Source organism: Macaca fascicularis, chromosome 13 (assembly GCF_037993035.2).
Source record: "Macaca fascicularis isolate 582-1 chromosome 13, T2T-MFA8v1.1".
Taxonomy (NCBI): Eukaryota; Metazoa; Chordata; class Mammalia; order Primates; family Cercopithecidae; genus Macaca; species Macaca fascicularis.
In genome coordinates this window covers 9,693,736-9,715,524 of record NC_088387.1, presented here as the reverse complement: position 1 = coordinate 9,715,524, position 21,789 = coordinate 9,693,736, and the positions used below count along the sequence as shown (strand labels likewise).

The 21,789-nt window shown below is 47.5% G+C and overlaps 1 protein-coding gene across 2 annotated transcripts in view; it reads left to right on the top strand.

Moving 5' to 3' along the window:
- The window catches only part of TGFBRAP1 (transforming growth factor beta receptor associated protein 1), a 64,516-nt gene extending 46,199 nt beyond the window's left edge, over positions 1 to 18,317 (top strand). For both annotated transcript variants that reach the window (XM_045368686.2, XM_045368685.2), the window contains exons 6-12: positions 1,763 to 2,104; positions 4,782 to 4,839; positions 7,013 to 7,156; positions 9,053 to 9,199; positions 9,708 to 9,867; positions 12,981 to 13,414; positions 15,171 to 18,317. In XM_045368686.2, the coding sequence (XP_045224621.1) occupies positions 1,763 to 2,104; positions 4,782 to 4,839; positions 7,013 to 7,156; positions 9,053 to 9,199; positions 9,708 to 9,867; positions 12,981 to 13,414; positions 15,171 to 15,347 (1,462 nt within the window). In that variant the 3' untranslated portion in view covers positions 15,348 to 18,317. The remainder of the gene's footprint in view (positions 1 to 1,762; positions 2,105 to 4,781; positions 4,840 to 7,012; positions 7,157 to 9,052; positions 9,200 to 9,707; positions 9,868 to 12,980; positions 13,415 to 15,170) is intronic.
- Positions 18,318 to 21,789: the final 3,472 nt, after the last annotated feature.

Below are 21,789 nucleotides of genomic sequence, written 5' to 3'. Positions count from 1 at the left end.
TGCTCACAGCAAATGTTGCTAATAAATTGTGATTTTCTTTTCCTCATTGAACTGGGCCCGTCCTCTGACTCCTTCTCAGTGCCGTGCCGGAGGCCACAGTTCCCAGCTAGTTATGGTTGATACTTAAGAGAAAATTGATCATACGTAACCTGGGCACGTGGGCTCAGTGTCTCTTCCTTTAGACAACCTGCAGCCTATCGTTGTATCAGCTAGGTTCAGCTCTTCTTTCATTCAGCAAACGTGGCCTGAGCATCTGAGCAGTGGATGGAAGGGTAACCCAGTGCCTGCTTCTCTGGCATGCCCATTCTAGCTTGGAAACTGGATGTGTGCCTTTCCTGCAGCACAGGTGCCGCTCTGCTGTGGAAGCGTTGTTGCATGGGCTCACATGAGCCAGTGGAGGAATCTTCATTGGATTCATCCTGGATCTTAAACCATGAGCAGAAACTTCTCAAATCAAGAATTGTACTTTAGGTCAGGGATTCTCAACTGTGGCACTGTAGACGTTTTGAGCCAGATAATTCTTTGGGCAGGGGGGTACTGTCTTGTGCATTGCAGGGTGTTTAATGGCAACAGCCCTGGCCTCTACCTACTAGATGCCATAGCACACCCCCACCCCAGTCATGATAAAATTGTCTCCAGGCATTGCCACATGTTCCCCAGGGAGCAAAATTGCTTTTCACCAAGAACCACTGCTTTGGGCAAGGGAACAACAACAGCAAAGGCTGAGAGGCATGAAATGTACAAATTGGCAAAATAAGCAGGTCTAGTAGAAGTGTTGGGGTGTGGGAGGGATGCTTGAGGCTGAAGTTGTAGAGTAGCTTGAGATCAGTTTGGGAAGGGCCTTGAATGCCATACTAAGAGGTCTGAAATTTATCCTATGGGTTGTACAAATCATGGGAGGTCAGGAGAGGCTGAGTGAAGCGGAAGGAAGGGCAGCTAGAGGCGGAAGCCAGTAGAGGAGGCTTTAAGCTGATCAGAGCTTGGGTGAAAGAGGATGCACTGAACATCGCAGGCAGCATGGATCCTGGGTCCTTCCTCACCATTCCGTGTGTCTGGGGTGGGGTGGCCCCTGCTTCTGTTTCCACAGCTGGGTGTGACACTGGGCCAGGTTTGAGATCCACAGCTCCTGCTCTGATTGTAGCCAGGACGAGCAGGTTCCGGAGAGGAGATAGGAAAGGAACTGTTTGTTGCATCCCAATGTTAGGCTCTGAAATTCTACGAGAGTCCCTACAGAAATGGCCACATGAATATTTCTGTGTCTTCTGTTGTGAGATGTTGGTGAGGAAGTTGTAAGTTAATGTTTTTATGAAGTCCCTTCTTTAAGGACCATTCAACAAATCTGTCTGTAATTTAGTGCCAGGAAAATGCTGGTTTCAGCAGAGCTGTGATGCTGCCTTTGCACAGCCGCAGACGCTGATGGCGTGTTATCCCGGGTGTTGCTTTTTCTGCCTTAGTTTCCAGGCTCAGCTGGGTATTCTCTTCATCATAGGCATTTTGGTGTTCCACTCTCACGCCAGTTGCGTATGTGTCTTTCACCTTCGTCCCTTCTGTTCTTTTTTGGAGCCAGGTGGCAGCACCCAGTTGGATGGTGCTTTGCTGCACTCGCAGATTAGAACGGTCACCCTGACGTGATTACCCTGTCCCCAGTTCCCCAGTCCCCTGTGAACGTGTGCCACCGTGCACTCCCCTCCAGTGCTGTTTTGTGTGCCTATGTGTACTCTTCTCTCTTTTTGCTTCATTTAGTTTGACACTGTAATTGCAGAAGCGGCCAGCTTGATGTCCGGGAGCTGATCTCTCTCTACCCCTTCCTGTTGCCCACCTCCTCCTCCTTCACCCGGTCCCACCCTCCTCTTCATGAGTATGCAGACCTGAACCAGCTGACCCAGGGGGACCAGGAGAAGATGGCCAAGTGCAAACGCTTCCTCATGAGCTACCTGAACGAGGTCCGCAGCACAGAGGTAGCAAATGGCTACAAGGAGGACATCGACACAGCCTTGCTCAAACTGTACGCAGAGGCTGACCACGACAGCCTGCTGGACCTCCTGGTCACTGAGAACTTCTGTCTCCTGACAGACAGTGCCGCCTGGCTAGAGAAGCACAAAAAGTGAGTGCTCCCCTCCTGACACGACCAGGGCTTCCCGCCCTGCACCCTTACTGAGGCCCTTTGCTGGGGAGATCCTCGTGAAGTGACTTAGCCTTAGCCAGTGTGATGTTTGCGTTCCCAAGGACCTGTAGGTGACTGCCACGAAATCATAGTGACAGCAGATATATGTGCTCCTCAGATGCCCTCTCTGTCACCACCGTCTGCAGACCCCTTGAAGGGGTCTTAGAGGGCATTTGTTCTCACACCCATGCTTGAATGATCTGGAGTACAATTTGGAACTAGTAATGGGCTTTGTGAGTAAACGAAGTTATTTTTCTTTTTTTTTTTTTAATTACTTTTTTTTTTTTTGAGACGGAGTCTTGTTCTGTCACCCAGGCTGGAGTACAGTGGCGTGATCTCAGCTCACTGCAACCTCCGCCTCCTGGGTTCAAGCAGTTCTCCTGCCTCAGCCTCCCAAGTAGCTGGGATTACAGGTGTGTGCCACCACGCCCAGGTCGTTTTTGTATTTTTAGTAGAGACGGGATTTCGCCATGTTGGCCAGGCTGGTCTAGAACGCCTGACTTCAGGTGATCTGCTCGCTTCAGCCTCCCAAAGTGCTGGGATTACAGGGGTGAGCCACTACCCCCGGCCATGAAGTTATTTTTAATTTCCTTTATAGTTTGCCTCGTATTCACTTGTGGGAGATGCCACGTTTATTGGTAAAATTTACAGTGCATTTTAGTTACTGACTACTGAATTGAATAGATAGCTAAATAAATAGATTCAAAGGGAGGCTTCTTGATCTTGTTGATACATGGTATGGTTTTAAACTCTGCCTTCCTTGGCTGGACATGGGGGTTCATGCCTGTAATCCTAGCATTTTGGGAAGCCGAGGCAGGCAGATTGCTTGAGCCTAGGAGTTTGAAGCCAGCTTGGGCAACATAGTAAGATCTCGTCTCTACTAAAAATTAAAAAGAAATTAGCTGGGTGTGGTGGTGCACACCGGTGGTCCCAGCTACTCAGAAGGCTGAAGCAGGAAGATTGCTTGAGCCCAGGAAATTGAAGCTTCAGTGAGCAGTGATTGCACCATTGCATTCCAGCCTGGGGACAGAGCTAGACCCTGTCTCAAAAAAATAAAAAACTGCCTTCCTTATGTGCATGAGTTAGTGGATGGCCTTATATATCATGGGCTGTTAATGCATAGTGCCTGGCTTGGTTGGGGCCAGCAGCTTCTCCATTCTGGGCAGCTAATACTTCGCCCAACCATTCTAGGCCTCAGTTTTCTTATCTTTAAAAATGAGAGGGGTTGGGTGATCCCTCAGCTCCACTTAGAGAACACGATTTTTTTTGGTCTATGATTTTTGTTAAGGATTCGAAACAACAAAAGCGTGGATAAACTCCCACAGAGACCCTGGGGTCACTGTGCTAGTGCCTGAGACGCCAGAGCCTTCCACATGGGTACTGGCCTTTTCAGCAGTTGCCATCAGCCACTCGGATATGCTCATGGAAATCAGTGTTAGTTTTCTCAGGAGGCAGAAGTGACAAGGGATGGTGGGATCTGTAGAGTCAGCATGGCTTTCCAAAAGGTTAAGGAAAAGAGAAGGATTCATGTGGATGCCCCAGTATCTTGAGAGTGTGCCCTTGGAGGGAAGGAGCCTGACCTCTCGCTGGTCAGCCTTCTCCAGTTTCCTGCTGGGGAGGCGGACCAGGAGTGTGGCACCCTTGCAGACTTCGGGAGGGTGCTGAGGGCTCGCTGCCCAGGCAATGCCAATGCTATTGCCCATCTTTTCCATTTATAGGTGAGGAGTTAGAGGCTGGGGAAGTTAACCTACTTGCTCAAGGTCAGAGAAGCTGGACTTGAAACCCAGGTTCTTGAACTCTGGGCACTCCCTCCCAGGACGCTCCCTGACTCTGTGGTCTGGGAGGCCCGGACACTAGCCCTTCCTGCTTGTTCCTCATGTCTGAAGCCCCTGCCCTCCTTCTCAGTCACTGCTTAGGCAGCGTAGCTTCTGCGTATTCTAGTACCTCATATGGGTTAATAGTAGTAGACCAAAGACATATGAAATTATATTAACATTTGAAGCAAATCGTAAAGCAATTCCAGATGTGATTTTTCCATAGTTTACTTTTTCAGCTCATCTTAGACTGGAATCAGATTCTTTTTGGAAGCTGATAGAGCATATATTTTTAGTATCATAAGTAAATATACAGAAATGAACATCCTTTGGTTGTTTGTTGTTGAACTACATGGGCATGCGCGCGCGCACACACACACACACACACACACATGTATTTTTTGAGACAGGGTCTCACTCCATCACCCAGGCTGGAGTGCAGTGGCACATTCAGGGCTCACTGCAGCCTCAACTTTCTGGGCTCAAGTGATTCTTCTGCCTCAGCACCCCAAGTAGCAGGGACTACAGATGTGTACCCCACACCTGGCTAATTTTTTTGAATATTTTAATAAAGATAGATCTCACTATGTCGTTGCCCAAGCTGGTCTTGAACTCCTGGGCTCAAGCCATCCACCCACCTTGGCCTTCCAAAGTGTTGGGATTACAGGCATGAGCCACTGCACCCAGCCTGAACTCAAGTTGAATAGAATATGGGGAGCTTGGAGTAGGGGGTGTCACTGTGTGAAGGTCGCCTCCAGGAGCTGATGAACACAGGTTGTACTTACCACGTTGTCCTGTTTCAGGTATTTTGCACTTGGACTGCTCTATCATTATAATAACCAAGACGCAGCTGCAGTTCAGGTGAGTTTAGTCGCATTTCCACGTGATTTAAAAATCAGCACCGTGTAATACTTAGTGTTACTTTAAAAAAAATTCACAAGTTGACAGAGACCACTTTTGCCTGATATACACCCTTTTATACAGAACAAAAATGATTCTGTTTTAGAAAGTGAATTCCTGGAGGAATGCTGGCCAAGAGTTTTCTTCTCTTTGTCTTTCCGTCTCCTTAAAGAACATTATCAAGACTGAGTTTTTGAAAACTTAAGAAATCACGAGGTCAGGAGATCGAGACCATCCTGGCTAACACGGTGAAACCCCGTCTCTACTAAAAATACAAAAAAAACTAGCCGGGCGAGGTGGCGGGCGCCTGTAGTCCCAGCTACTCAGGAGGCTGAGGCAGGAGAATGGCGCAAACCCGGGAGGCGGAGCTTGCAGTGAGCTGAGATCCGGCCACTGCACTCCAGCCCGGGCTACAGAGCAAGACTCCGCCTCAAAAAAAAAAAAAAAAAAAAAAAAAAAAAAAAAAAAAGAAATGAAAATATGATTTCTCACAGAGTCACAGTATATCACTGCCCTTACCAGAAAATGTACGCAGTGAATGACAGTCGGATTTATCATTTCCACTGTTAGTGACGATCAGTGTTGCCAGTGAGCTGGGTAAGTTCTTATCCTTGGGTCACCTGTGACAAAACCACAGCTGTTGCACGCCAGTCCCTTGCCCAAGGCCATGCATCTATGGTAGATCTGAGATCTGAACCGTGCTCCATTGGCCCGGCAGAGGTCCTGCACCCTGATCGAAATGGCATCGATTTATTAGCATTGTCACATTTTGTGTCTTACGTCTTGCTACTGATCTTGAGAAAAGCCTTATCTCACAATCTCAGGACACTTTCTCCCCTTCATTATTCGTTATGCATTTGTACTGCACCATGTTGTTTCCTGATGTGCCCTTTTGCTTTATTTTGTGAGGAGACAAGGGCATCAGCCATATTCACCAAGCTCAAGTCAACCTCATGACTCTGGCAAGGCTGAACATGTATTTAGTGTTGGATCGCTTTGTGAGACTATTGTGGTAACCTGATTGCAGAGCAGAACAACAGCAGCAACGAAAAATGGGGTGGGGTGAATTAACATGTACCCAATGGCCAAGAGTAGATTTGGGTGTCAGTGATAAAATTTTCATTTTCAAAAGCCTGGTGTTCTCAGAATTACAGCTTTATATAAGTATAGTAATAACCTTAGCAGAGCTGTAGAGAGATAGATTTGCAAACTTGAAATGGGATAAATCTCCATATGTGGTAGAAATGTATATAAAATGGCACATTTCAAGGTATGTGTGATTATTTGGTTTGGGGAATTCTGTGTTGACGAAACGAGTATCATAAAAAGTGTTCATATGCTGACATCAGAATTCCAGCATTCATATGCCGCGCCTGTTTCTGGGCTCCTTCCTTGTGCTGTGGCTTGGCGGGGTGGCGTGGTGTGCGGGTAGGTGGGGCACGCCATGCAGGTAGTGCGGAAGGAACCCACGCAACCATCATCCTTTCCACGCCCACGTGATGCTGCCTCATTCCAGGGTCCTGAAAGTAAGCTCCACTTAACATGGTAGAGAAGTTTCTGGCTGAAAAAGCAAAAGGCTTTTATCACTGGAGTCTATCCTGAGCCCCCTGTGCAAAAGACAGTGGGACCTCAGGGGACAGAGTCACCAAAGCGTTTTTAAAAGCACAACATCTGCCTATCACAGTCCAAAGGAGACTTCAAAATCAAGAATATCTGTGACGGAGAAGATGGAAACAGAGCCTGGCTTATAGGTGAATCTTCTCTGTGTCAAGACGTTATGAGAGACTGTTTTGTTTATTTCATGAAGAAACATTTTTAATATATTCACCTCCCTGCATAAATTCTGTTTACTGTTATTGAGAAAGAAAAGAAAAGATAAAAGGAAAGAAAAGGAAAGAAAGAGAGAAGAACTGGGAGCTTTATTTTTTTTTACTTCTTGGACTTATGTCTTTTTACATTTGTTTATTTCTCCAAGAAAACTAAAATTTAAGCATTTACAGTTTTTCTAACTACTTTAAAAGGTATTAAAAAGCCAAATAAGTAAACATATGTCATTTCTCAACTAATTCTAAGATACGTGCCTTTACGATTTTTTTCTTTTCTTTTTCTTTTTTTCTTTTTGATTCCTTTCCAGTTGTGGGTGAACATTGTGAATGGCGACGTCCAGGACTCCACACGCTCAGACCTGTATGAATACATCGTGGATTTTCTTACCTACTGCTTAGACGAGGAGCTAGTGTGGGCCTATGCTGATTGGGTCCTGCAGAAAAGTGAAGAGGTTTGTGCTTCATAAAAATGCGTTCTCTTTGGTTGGGGGAGGTGGTAAAAACAGGCCCCAGAAACTTTGATTTTAGAGGGGAAAAGGAAGCTACATTTCAACCTCCTCCTCTGTTTTTTGTTGTTGATGTTGTGCCCCTTTTAATACCGTCCCTTGAGCTCTCTGGATTCTAGCTCTGGGGCAGTTTTGTATCTTGCTGCTGAGACATTCCATTGAGAATCCCCTTGCTGGGGCAAGTCACTTGTGTAGAAAAGCAAGACACATAGCCAGCTTGCGTTTTTAGCATCTTCTTAAGAACTTGTGTCTGTGAACCCCGCTCCTCGACCCCTCAGAAGTCTGACACTGCTGTTTTCTGGAGCAGGATTAGGTGGTTGCCCTGCAGGACTTGATCTTTGGGAGGAGGAAGCACCCAGACCTGGGCCACACCGGGCAGCCCGTTGCCCTCATCCCTGCTCCCACCACGGCCAACATGGAGCTGGTGGGCCTGGAGGAGGGAGGGGAGCCATGAGCAAGACTCGGCCCGTCTTGGAGGCTGAGAAATGCTGACAGTGAAAAAGCACCTGCTGGCTAGAGGGGAGGTAGCAGGCTCAGGACAGTATCCTTAGTAAAGCCCCACAGTGACTGGGAAGAAGACAGCAGGCATGTCAGTTCTCATCGTGAAAAACGTGTATGCTTCCATGGCTCCCCTCAGAGAGACAAAATGAGCTTTCTGATGCAGGACCTTGGTCCTGAATGGAGAGTTTCTGAGTGCTGCATCTGCCTTTCTAAAACCTGAGTTGGAATATATTCTCATATCCTCTGTGGTGCTGGCTTCCCTGGAAAATCAGAGCCAGGCACTTACACTTTGCATACTTGTTACTCCATCTTTACTTTGCCTCTATGCATACGCCTGCAGAGCACATCCTGACCGGGCTCACACACGCCTGCAACATGGATCTCAGTGCCGTTGCAAGGTTTAGGCCTCTCCCAATGCTTATGGATGATAACAGCAGAACACACATGAAATTCAGCATACTGCACGGTGAACAATCCCCTGACAAAGGTCATCACTTATATATCACAGCAACCCCTCAGTGGGCATTAGTTACACATGAGGAAACTGAGGCTACAGTTGGTAGAGCTGGGACACAAATCTAGGCTTATAGAATCCAAAATTCGTACCATCATACATGATATATGACTGTATTGGCCTTGGGGGGGGGTGCGTGTGTGCGTGCACGTGATAGAACCTACACATATAAGTGCTCGGGGGGTGCAGTGGAGAGCTGCTTGCCTGCCTGCCTCACTATCCTTTCCTTGAACCAGGGGATTGGACCTGTGCCTCCACTTGATAGACACAGGAAGGCAGCCTGGAAACTCGCTCAGGGACTGGAGGCTCGGATCTCAGATTAACCATCTATCATAAATAACCCAGGGTAGATAATCCATGTTCAGAGAAGTGGGTTTACTGCACAGAAATTTCAGTACTTTTGATATCTTTTCACATACTGTTCGGCAACTGGCTATCCCTGTTCTTGGATGATCTTAATGTTATAAAATTGTTACTCCATGGATTGTCAAAATCTGTCACCAACAAATGCTTTGTTCTTCAGTTTCCAATTTGCACGGGGTGTGTGAGGAGGGCTTCAGAGTATAGGCTGGCTTTTCTGTCTTGATTTTTTGCCCTCTGGCCTTTGACAGTGCTTCATGCTGGGCTGTTTTTCTCCATAATTATCTTTTTTAAACCACTGTATTGAGATATGATTGACATACAAAAAGCTGTGCATATTTAATGTATTATGTCATCATCTTTTAAGTGATGATCTTATCCAAACTTGAATGTGCAGTGACCAAAATAAAGATGAAGAAAAGGTGGGTTTGAGAAGCACAGCAACTGTATTGTCGCTCCTCTTTCAGGTCGGAGTTCAGGTTTTCACCAAGAGACCTTTGGATGAACAGCAGAAGAACAGTTTTAATCCCGATGACATTATCAATTGCCTTAAAAAATACCCTAAAGCCCTTGTGAAGTATCTGGAACATCTTGTGATAGACAAGAGGCTGCAGGTGAGCACTGCAGAACTTAGACTAAAGAGTGTGGGCTGGAGAGATGGAATTGAACTAGAGCACTTTTTGGTGTGTGGTTTCTGTGTAATGTCTGTTCCCCGGGTGTGATCCATCCGTACTTGTCGATGGTCTGATGGGGGCCTTGAGGCTTGGGGAAAGAGACCTGGACCAATAGGTAGCTTTATTTTTTTCTCCTTCTATCTCACCCCCACTTAGCTTTCATTTTCCCTCTCTTTTCCTTATTTGTTATTATCTGTAAAGGAAATAAAGGGAGCTGTACCTTTTTGTAGGTTATCTACATTCTGTGGCCCTTACTTCTCAAAATAAGAGGTGACTTTTTGTTCTATTCCCCAGTATCGTGGTTTCTGAGAGGGTTTTGATCCAGCGAGTGAGTGCCCAGCTCATGTCAGCGCAGCCCCGGGCTCCAAGCCCTGGCTGACGGGGGAGACCTTTGACTTTCCCACTTGAAAACACTGTCTGTCTGCTTGGCTCCCCCTGTTTCCTGCAGAAGGAAGAGTATCACACTCACTTAGCTGTGCTCTACCTGGAAGAGGTGCTGCAGCAGAGGGCCTCCACCAGCGGCAAGGGCGCAGAGGCCTCTGAGACACAGGCCAAGCTTCGGCGGCTGCTCCAGAAGTCCGATTTATACCGAGTTCACTTTCTCCTTGGTGAGGATGATCTCAGTGTTGTCTCCCTTTGGAAAAAACTCGTATCAAGGGGGTGGGAGGAAGCAGAGAGAAGGGCTTTGGCACAGCTCCTGGTTGATTCCACAGGGTGATTCTTTGAGCCTCTTCTTTAAAAATATTTTTTTTAAATGAAGACAGGGTGTCGCTTTGTCACCCAGGCTGGTCTCAAACTCGTGGCCTCAAGTGATCCTCCTGCTTCTGTCTCCTAAGGTGCTGGGACTACAGGCATGAGCCACCACACTCAGCCCTTGCAGCTCTTTTGACAGAGTCAGCCTCCCTGCAGGGAGAAATGAGGCTTCTTGTGCCTTTAAGATGGACTGTGCCTCTAGATGGACAATGTCCTTTGACTGATGATGTTGGCGCTGCCCTGGTAGCTTTTAGACGTCTGTGTGTCTCTTGAGTGTCCTTATTGAATGTCAAAGCACTGAGTCATAGTTCCCTCTGATGACTTCAGTCTCTGATCGAGGCTTACAGCAGGCACAGCCCCCAGCAGCCCACTCTCAGGCTGCTTAAGGCTCAGGTCCCTTGAGCTCTAAGCAAGAAGGTTGTGCAGGTGTCTTGGAGGGGATTTGGGTTTCCGTTCCTCAGGGGTACAGAGACCACAGTTTCTGTATCGTGTAAAGTTCCACAGCGCAGCATGGTGCTTGCAACTGATAGAATTAACTAGTTTCTTGCCACATTCAACATAGAATTTCTGAATTTATACTCACTGGGGTTAGTGATGTGTTTTTCTTTAATGGCCTTTAATACCATTTTTGATAACAAAGCGTATCTAACACATGTGTTGTCTCCCTAAAGCACATCACAACCTCCCTGAGCTCAGGAGCGCTAGGCAGCACCTCAGCACTATGCTGAAATCACCAACAAAAAGCACCAAAATGCAAAAATGTGTGGCAATCAATAGCCTGTGAAAAGGAAACGTGTAGGTAGTACGAGAACTGAAGCAAGGAGGGAGGGTGCTCCCTCTTTGGCCTCAGCTCTGCGTCAGGCTCTGTGCTTGTCGCAAATGACCTTGAAGTTGCTGCGAGTGTTGATTGGGAGGTTACAAATAAATTTCAGCGAGTAGATGACTTGTCCACAAGTAATGAGGATTGACTAGTTGTGCCAGGCATAGGTCGAAACACTGAGGCTGCCTTATGACACGCAGTTTCCACAACAACCCTGTGAAGTGAGTCCCGTTTTTCCTTCATTTTTATGGAAGAGTGCACTGAAGCCCAGAGAGGTTACCCTGCTTGCCACAGGTCACACGACCCATGAGCGGTAGAGCCAGAACACAGGTGTGGGTTGGTATTTCATGTGACCGGCACACACTGGTCCTGGCTTGCACCCGCACCTACATTAGGACTTCCGTGGCGATCCGGCGTGCGACCTCTGTTCACTCACCGTCGCTGACTGGTCAGTGCCAGGGTGTCCCGGCTATTAAATATTTTTACTCACTCCTGACTTACCCTTTTTCCTTTACAGATCTCCTTATAAAACTCTCAGGCCAGCCACAAGTGTGTGGTTCAATGTTTGCGTTCTGCCAGCTTTTCTGAGTGTGTAGAGTTGTGTCACTGTGCATTGAGGCTATGAAAATGGATGACACTTAGTCCCGGTCCTCAGAGACTCAGTTTAAATGGGAATGCAGATAAGGGCAGGTACAGTTCTAGAAGGGCCGAGGAACCCACGAGCCATGCCTTGGGGTGGAGGGGTCGGGGCAGCCTCGCGGAAGACGCCCTGTATGAGCAGTCATTAGGTGTGAGTCTGGCCTTGCAGGTAGCACAGGGAGCTTTCAGGCAATGGGGGTATCCCCCGCAGCACTGTGGGAGGAGCACTGGAATCCAAGGACACGTCATTTTGTCTCCTTTCTTAGTTAGGTGACTTGGGGAGATGTCAGTCTAGGGAAGTTGTAAAAACGATTCCAGCCCAACCTATCCACTCGGGGTGGCTGTGGGAGTCAAATATAAATGAGATGATAGATGTAGAAGTGTAAGTCACCACAATGATCTTTTTTAAACTGTCTTTGCACCTCTCCTGGGGCCTGAACTATGGCTGCCACTTAGTAATTATTTGTTGGCCTTCCACTGTGAGGATGAAGGCGTTGCCTATTGTGGCTTCTGTGTCTGGTGTTATAAGGGATGTACCTTGTAGGGCCAGCCCTTTGCTACACGGCTAACAATGTCTGCCATGTTCTTCAGGCCTGAGGGATAGCCAAGATTCAAATGCCTATAATTTGATTATTAGCCTTGACCCTGAACTAAGGGTCGTCCTCATAATATTTCTTCGCAGTAGGAAGAGATCTTATAATCTCCTGAGGATGTAAAAACAGATGAGACTCACTTCTGGTCCTTAGAGACTCAGAGTTCAATTGCAATGCAGATAAGGGCTGGTGCAGTTCTAGACGGGATGGAGTGGGAAGTTACTCATGGGGTAGGAAGCAAGGTGACTTTGCCAGTGAGACACAGCCCTGTGAGGGTAGGGCCTTGGTCAGGAATGACACTTTGGGTTAGGTCATTTTCCTTAGGACCTGGAAGCTTAATTGCAGGTGAAAAAAAACAAAAAATCCTATTATTGGCAATCTTTTGTTGAATAATGTAGAGATGGATTTTGAATAATATGAGTTCATATTCCATTTAATGAAATCTACTTAAAATGGGAATAAAGGGGTTCAGCACACCTTTTGGGGGAAGTAGTGTTTGTTAGGAGTTTAGGGACATAGTGTCCTTCTATTTTAGTCAAAAGATACTGTCCTGGGAGGATAGGAGTGATGATGGAGTGACTGGAGACCTGGAAGGCTGATACTCACTGAGCAACTGGGCCTTTCTGAGGTTGTGGTTCATTTGTTCTGTTCATCCTCTGAACACTGGAAAAAGGAATTATTCTGTGGTCCAGCTATACTTTTGAGTAGAGTCTGCCTTCTGTTTTACTAACACCCGGATTCACAGTGTGAAAATGCAGGAAAAGCTTCCCTCAGTCATCTGGGGGGCAGCATCTGGCATTGTGAGGGAGCCAGGTCGACTTTTCCCCTCCTGAAGCCCAGAGCAGCAAGGAGGCCAGTCGCTGGGTGGGTGGCCGGCGGGCCCCTTTCTTTCTGAGCCGTGGGTTCTGTCTCACAGAGAGGCTGCGGGGAGCTGGGCTGCCCATGGAGAGCGCCATCCTGCACGGGAAGCTGGGCGAGCACGAGAAGGCGCTGCATATCCTGGTGCATGAGCTGCGGGACTTCGCAGCGGCCGAAGACTACTGCCTGTGGTGCTCCGAGGGCCGAGACCCACCCCACCGCCAGCACCTCTTCCACACGCTGCTGGCCATCTACCTGCGTGCTGGCCCTGCCGCCCACGAGCTGGCCGTGGCTGCTGTGGACCTGCTGAACCACCACGCCACCGAATTTGATGCCGCCCAGGTGCTGCAGATGCTGCCTGACACCTGGTCAGTGCAGCTCCTGTGCCCATTCCTGATGGGGGCCATGAGGGACAGCGTCCATGCCAGGAGGACCATGCAGGTGGCTCTCGGCCTGGCCAGGTCCGAAAACTTAATCTACACCTACGATAAGGTGAGTGCCGGCCCTCAAGAGCTGCCTCCTGGTCAGTCAACATTGCATTGAAGGTAGATTTTACTGATGGGAAATAGTCTTTGCTGGTTTTTCTTTCGTTCTGTCTCTGACTACAACACATCAATATCTGGTCCCACTCATAGACACTGAGGTCTGTGTGAGCAGAGGCAGAGGCTGGGCTGGTAGGTGTAACATCAGTGTAATTTTTCTACCCTTTTGGACACTGGTGATTAAGAGAGTCTGTGGGAGAGGCTGTGGGGAGGAGAGCAGCATCAGAATATCAGGCATTTACCCAGCACATGCTGTGTGCCAGGCACCGACCTAGGCATTTTATGTCGTGCTAGCATTTTGTCATCATGACAGTTTTATGCAGTATCTGCTGTCAGCACCTCCATTTCACAGGAGAGGAAACTGAGGCACAGAGCAGTCACATGCTCAGGCAATGGGCGCACCCGTAGCTGCCTCCCAGGCCAGTTCAGAACCCCACATTCTTGGTCCCCACGCTGTACTCCCCTTCTGGAGACTTCTTTCTTGTGGGCCTAAATTCCACACGGCTGGCAGAGTCTTCTTTCCAGAGCGGGAATCCGACGTGTTCCCCTCCCGCTTAGAAGCCTTTGCTGACGCCCCCTGGCCTGGAAGATGCAGTCCCATCTCCTTCGACCCGTCCCTCCTCACTTCTCTCTGCTCCCCAGCTCATGTCCTGGCTTTAGCACACAACCTTCCAGATGTGACTTGGTATTTCATAGTTCGCTGCTTTTGCAAATGCTGTACCCACTGCCTGAGATATTCTTACCTTTTTCTTTGTCCCCAGCAAATGTCCAGTCAAAACTTAGCCTAAGTAATTTTTTCCCTGGGTGAAGCCATCTCATACCTCTTAAATAGAGTGATCACCTTCTCTTTCACCCACCTTTTACTTCGTGTTTGCATTCACAATTGTCACCTGTACTATTAGAGTTTGGGTTCTTTGAGGAGAAGGAACCTCATTTCTTTATCTCAGTGTCTGTGGGGCTAAGCCTGGCATGTTGGAGGCATCTAATCCATGTTTGTGGAATGACTGATGCAACTAAGGAGTGTAGGATGAATCGCTAAGTTGCTGCTTGATCCTGCCAGTAGACCAGCCTGCCTCGGTTGACACGAGTGAATTATGTAGCAAAACTTTATAACTTTCAGAGCTCAAGTCCTGTTCATCAGAGAGGGACCGATGGCATTAAGACTCAGTTTCACCAGTTACCTCTAAGGAAACGGAAGGGTGTCTCCCAGGATCAGCCAGGAATATGCCACTCTTTCACTGTATGACTTTGACTACATCCCTTATTTGTTTGTGCTTTACTTTTCTTATTTGCAAATGAGAGAACCCTGGAATTACACTATTAGATGGTCCCATTCAGCATTAACATTCACGACCTTCTAACAGGCCTTGCTTGAAATGAGCAGAGCCTAGAGAATGTTGGAGAGAGGATCTTGGGTGGAAATGCCTCAGCCAGACAAGCAGTCATTACTCTTGTGAAATAAGAAAAGCAATTGTGTAGCTTTCTTACTTCTCCAGTTACAAAGGATGATTTTATTTACACCTTTAGCATTTCGTTTCAAGAAGTTGATATTAAAGAAGTCCTCATCATCATAATATTATTAAAGAAATCCTCATCATAATAATGACCCATGGAGTAATGCATGTCAACTCTGCAAAACCAGAACGTAGCCACTTTAAGTATACTTAACACATGACAGCATTCTCAGTCTTGGTTTCTTTTTGCAGATGAAGTTGAAAGGAAGCTCAATCCGACTCTCAGACAAAAAGCTTTGTCAGATATGCCAAAACCCCTTTTGTGAGCCTGTGTTTGTTAGATACCCAAATGGTGGTCTTGTGCACACCCACTGTGCTGCCAGCAGACATACAAACCCCAGCTCATCCAGCCCTGGCACTCGGACTTGAAAAGCTTGGCCCGAGGGTGCGAGGGGAACTCCAAGTTCTTTCTGAGCCTGCTGGACGTGAAGAACAGACGACCACCATGCTCTGTGTCAGCCAGGACGAAGGGAGACATCTGGGTGCCAGGGAGCCTTCCGTCCACACGCAACAAGGACTCCTCATTGCTGACCGGGCTCTATGAATGCACATGGAAAACCCCTACAAATCCCAAAAATAGAGACATACAAGAGTTCACCTGTCCAGGCACATAGTAATCCAAGACAGAGGTCTACTTTGAAAAAAGAAGGGAGTCTTCCTCATACAGCCCAGACCCAGGTGGGGGATCCCCCACCACCCCCACACTCCAACCTTTAGACTCATGTTTGCACTGGAAACGTGGCTTCAGCATGGCTGGAGACAAAGCCCTCTCTTGCCTGGGTGAGTGGCGAGGGCACAGAGCCTCATGGGGGTCAGCCTTGCCCTCCTGCAGAGATACATTTTCCATCCACGCCACTCACTCGTGGGCCCGTTTCCCAGGGCTACCTCGTGGGCTCTGCCTTTGCCCTAAGAAACGGCTGACCCTGGAGAAGTACCTTTGTTCCTTGTTACTTCCTCTCCGGCTCTCAGCTCCCAAAAGATTCTGCCTTGTGTACCCAAGCACTCACTCTTGGGTGAACTCATGCTTCTGGCTGCCTAGCAAGTAAAGATCTATTGAGAAACTGAGAACACTCCAAGAGAGAAGCTGCTCTCCCCACCTCGAAGAAGCTGCAGACACGGGATACCCACGGCGGGCAAGGGCCCAGCCGTGTGTTCCTTTCCTGTTGTGGCATCTGCTCATTTGAAACTCCATGATGAACACGTTGAACTAAACGTTTTTATTTAAATTTGTATCATGTTCGTAGTTGCTCTCTTGTTGAGAGAGTCATCTGTCCTGTTTGTTAGGGATATTTTTTCTTGTTAAAATGTACCTCCTGTTGAATACTCGAGAAATTCAAAGGGAAGCGTGGTCGGCAGACACTGAGCGTTCTTCTCCGGAGAGGCCGTTTTTAGCCTCGCACCTTTAGCAGGACCGGCGGCGGGTGGAAGGGCCCATGTGCTGGACGGGGGTGTCGCCTCCTGGATGGCCCACCCTCCCGAGGACATCCAGACAGGCTGTGTCACGTTCCAGCACTTTATGTGCCTGCTCTGAGGTGTCCTGAACACACAGCAACGGCCTCTCATTCATCACAGGCTGGAGATTCCTTTTGTGTTTCTGTATAACATCGACGATGAGCTGAAGCTGTTGTCACTTCACTGCCCTCTTCGGAATTTCTTCATTGTGATGACTGATTCTGTTAGGGGCTGACAATAAAGGCAGTCTGCCCACTACTATCATGCTTGGGAAACAAGCGTCAGCTTGTACATATGACGAGAGAGGACCCCGAATACACCCTGTCTTCATCAGCCCAAGCCTTACCGAGGTGGGATGAAGGCCTCATTCTCTGTTCTGTTCTTTAAAACATGTTTCCTGAACTCATATTGGTCCATGTATTTTTTGTCCTTTTGGGACTCTTAAGTGGGCCAGGAAGCAAAAACATCCATGTGTTGTTTGGGGGGAATTGGCACCATTTTTTCCCGACTATGTTTCAATTAACTAAAGAATAAATGATGAAGAAATTCTCCTTGTAGCACAACTGTATGCTGTGTAAATTGGTGGGAGCTCAAAGCCCAGTCGTGTGTTTTACCTGTGGGTGACTCTGTTGTAGAGTGGTCATATTACTGCATATGTTATCAGGATGACTTGTGAGTTTGAGTTTATATTTCTCAAAGAACAAGTTACCCGTATATGCAACATTGCACTATTAAAAGCTCTATTTCTCTGTACACAAAATGGGTAAAATCTTGAAAAAGCTTAGCAATTTCTCATTTCTAACACGGAGACGGAGTCTTACTCTGTCACCCAGGCTGGAGTGCAGTGGTGCAATCTCAGCTTACTGCAACCTCCGCCTCCTGGATTCAAGCGATTCTCCTGCCTCAGCCTCCCGAGTAGCTGGGACTACAGGCATCCGCCACCACGCCCAGCTAATTTTTGTATTTTTAGTAGAGACGGGCTTTCACCATGTTGGCCAGGATGGTCTCGGTCTCCTGACCTTGTGATCTGCCTGCCTCGGCCTCCCAAAGTGCTGGGATTACAGGTGTGAGCCACAGCACCCGGCCAATACTCGTCTTTTTCATTTTTTCACTGAACATTGATCAATACTCTAAAATGTTTGTCATCCTTTAGAATAGTGGGAATTAAAGTTGAGGAGTTTTCCATCTCTACCAAATCCTTAACCACAAGCAGCATTCTATTACAGTATGAAGAATTGTCTCATAAGTTAAAACTGTACTCTTCTCTAACCTTCCTCTCACTCCTACAAGGTCCTTTTCTCAAGTCATATTTTTGAGAGAAATGTGTGGTTCTTTCTCACAGGCCTGCTGATTTGTAACTGTGCCATTGAATAGAGCAATTAGATCCATCAGACCTTTTTCCCCTCATGAGGTTCAGTGGAACCATTCTAGTTAAAGCAGCATGAACTGAACTCAGTTTACATTCATATTCTATGGGCAATACCATTTGGTTTTTGGAAGTGCTTATCTGCTGTTCCCTATCAAGTATTAATGTAGGAATGTCACGTGGGCTGCGTTGCACTGGGCTGAGTTCAGCTGCAGTGCTCCCACTGATGCGTGCTTACGTGTGCTTCTCACCTCCGGAGCGCAGGCAGGTGTCTGCAGGGTCCCAGCTCTGAATGGATGCCCGTGACACAACTGGGGCAGCCCTTGCTTTTTTGCTTGCTCTCCCACAGAAGCCTTTGTCCTTGCAACTTTATCCTTTGCCCCTGACTGGGTCCCAAATACACAAAATGTACAAATGTAAACTTGCTCATTTTATTAAAATTCTTTTAGTTCTTTGTTCTTTCTGTAATTTTTTAAAATAAAAATTGCCTTGATGGAGTGACGGTTTCCACTTGCACCATACCTCGTCTAAAGAGTTCTAGAATCTGTACCTTCTTGCTTTTCCCAGCACCTACAGAGGACTTGAATTGCCAACCCCTTCAATTCTGCTATTGTTTTACCAAATTTTAACGTGTCTGCTTCTGAATTTGCCCAATGCATATTTCAGGGTGCTCCTTGACATTGGTTGCCTTCAGGTTAATCATGCACTGAGGAATTCAACCAGAAAGATTTCTGATTACTTCTTATCTAGTTCACCTTTTAGCCAAATACTCTTAAATAAGCCTGCTACTCTTGGATTTCTAACCCTGAGCATATTCAAAGAACATAACTCTTAACAAAACTTACCTTTTAAATTTGGCTTCATCCCCTACGCTGTTGCTGATGGCGGGTCTTTCAGCCATCCTGGTGAATTTCAGAGCACTTTCTCATGTTCTTTAATTCCAGGTACTGTTCTAGCCCTGAAGAAAGGGGTGTGTTCACACACATGATAATCCTCTGAGTTTTTTGGGTTTTTTTTTCATGCGATGGAATTACGCTCTTGTTGCCTATGCTGGAGTGCAATGGTGTGATCTCGGCTCACTGCAACCTCCACCTCCCAGGTCCAAGTGATTCTCCTGCCTCAGCCTCCTGAGTAGCTGGGATTACAGGTGCCTATCCGCCACACCCAGCTAATTTAAAATATATATATATTTTTAGTAGAGACAGAGTTTCACCATGTTGGCCAGGCTGGTCTTGAACTCCTGACCTCAGGTGATCCACCTGCCTTGGCCTCCTAAACTGCTGGGATTACAGACGTGAGCCACCACGCTCGATCTCCTGAGTATTCTGACCCTTTTTCATGTCAGTGGATTGGGGTGAATCCCAAATACGTGTGAATAGAGGTGAGGCGTCATGAACTCACACATATTTGAAATTGAAGAAGCTGAGGCGCTGAGTGTCAAGGTAGTTTTCTTGGAGTTGGAGGAGGTGCCAAGCTAGATCCGTGGTTCCCACCCACAGGGAGGCTGGGGCTTCACCAACCATGAACAGATAACCAGAACACAGCCCAGGGTGGATTCGCATTGGCTTTTAGATTCCAACCATCGCATTGCGGTTTTTAGAAAATCATAAAGCAGCAGGTGCAATATTCTTTTCTCATTTTTACCTCATTGGTATCTGAAGGCCCATTAGCACATTAGAGAATAAGTAAGAGGGGGCCTTTAGACGTGTAAACCCGACTGGAAAGGAAGACATGTAGATTCACACTAACTGCATTGTGAGAATGTTACAACGGCAGATTAGGCTAAATGGTTGGAGAGAGTGTGTGTAAATTGATGTCCTAAATGTGTCCGTCAGTGAAAGCAGAAACTGGTGTCTGACTCAGTTAAATGGACTGTGACTCGTGTTAGAGTAATTAGATACTAACTAACACCCCATTTGCTCTTAGCAGATCTGTCAACCTTAGCGTTTGAAATGAAAATGTACAAGAATCTGGACCATATGGACTAGCGGCCCTTTCACCTTCTCAAAAAAGCTAACTGGCTGGAGCGCCGTCCAAGGCTTGTTAACAGTGGTTGGGAGATAAGCACTGGAATTAATGAAGCCTACTTTTCCTTAGCTTGCAACTGGGGGAGGGAAACAAATACCTATCATTCAGCCTGCCGTCCAGAGTCGTAAATTAGTTAAATAAGATCACGTGGCAAGAAAAGCTTGGAAAGCAATGCACGCAACTCAACAGGACGAGCATGACTTGAGAAGTCAAAAGTCAGGTGTCGGGAGCATGGACCTCTTGGGGCTCTGACACCCCTGGCTGTGGGCCTCGGTGAGTCAGGTCATCCAGACCTCCGTGCCTGCACCAGTCCATTTTTGCATTGCTCTAAAGAAATGTTCGAGACTGGATAGTTCATAAAGAAGAGGTTTATTCGGCTCATTGTCCTACAGGCTGTACAGGAAGTGTGGTGCTGGCATCTGCTTCTGGGGAGGCCTCAGGAAGCTTCCAGCCATGACGGGAAGCCAAGGGGGGAGCAGATGTATCACATGACGAGAGTGGCAGAGAGAGCAAGGAGGAGGTGCCAGCCTCCTTTAAACAGCCAGCTCTCACATGAACTAACAGGGTGAGAACTCACTTATTACTATGGGGAGGTAATTCGTGAGGGATTCGCCCTCAAGTTCCAATACCTCTCACTAGGCTCCACCTCCAACTCTAGAAGTTAATTTCAACATGAGATTTGGAGGGCGACACACATCCAAACCATATCAGCAGCATCGTTCATAAACAGGAGGTAGAGCTGGGCAGTATCTGAGTTCTCTTCTCGTGTTAACCTTCTATTCCAAGCAATGGAAGTCAGGGCAGGGTAGCAGTGTGGTCTCAGCCTTCATTACCAAGAGATGTCCTCTAGGACCCAGGGTCTCAGGTGGTCCTTGAAAGCACCAAGCAGAGGGACTCATGCACAGCATCCCACAGGTATGCCCCCACAGGTGTGTATGAGCACGCCAGAATCTCATTGCATGGTTCCTCGATTCGGAAAGTGACTAGCCCACTCCACCCCTCAATCCTGGTTCCAGCTGGAGCCAGGAGAGGAGTTGGTCTACACATACCTTTTTTCAAGTGGTTTTCAGTTTCCCCTTTTCCTCCAGCTTCTGCCTTGCCTTGCCTTGCCTTGCCTTGCCTTTCCTATCCTTTCCTTTCCTCGTCCTGTCCTGTCCTGTTCTGTCCTGTCCTTTTTTGAGATGGAGTCTTGCTCTGTCACCCAGGCTGGAGTGCAGCAGTGTGATCTTGGCTCCCTGTAAGCTCCACTTCCCGGGTTCAAGCGATTCTCCTGCCTAAGCCTCCCGAGCAGCTGGGACGACAGGTGCATGCCATCATGCCCAGCTAATTTTTGTATTTTTAGTAGAGATAGGGTTTCACTATGTTGGCCAGGTTGGTCTCGAACTCCTGACCTCAAGTGATCCTCCTACCTCAGTCTCCCAAAGTGTTGGGATTACAGGCTTGAGCCACTGTGCCCGGCTCCCCTTGCCTTTTCTCCTGTGCTCTAGCTTTCACAAGTCCTTTTCTCTTTCAGATTCCATGTGTGTGCCACTAAGCTGGGGAGGCCAATCCCCAACCCGACCTCAACAGGAATGTGAGCTAAGATGACGCGATGTGCTTTGAGCTGACTCACCCAGCCCCTGCCTCTGTCTGGTCGCCCACACACGTTTATGATTTACCTCCACAGCAATGTGCTTGATAGAACTGGGGAGGTCAGTCGGCCCACCCTCCCTCACTCCCGCCTCTGCAGCCAGCACATTATGGTAAAACCCCACCAACTATTTCCAAACTATTTTTTAATACGTTGCTGACTTACGGACGGCTATTGACTGAAGCTCATAAATATAACTGAAATCCTAAACTTTTACTTTCTTAAGAATTAGAGCACAAGAGAGCATTTCCCAGTTGTTTATAGGCCATCATGATGTACACCTCTAAAGAAATTCAGTTTCTTTGACTTCAGTCGGTTTACAAGAACGTATTCCC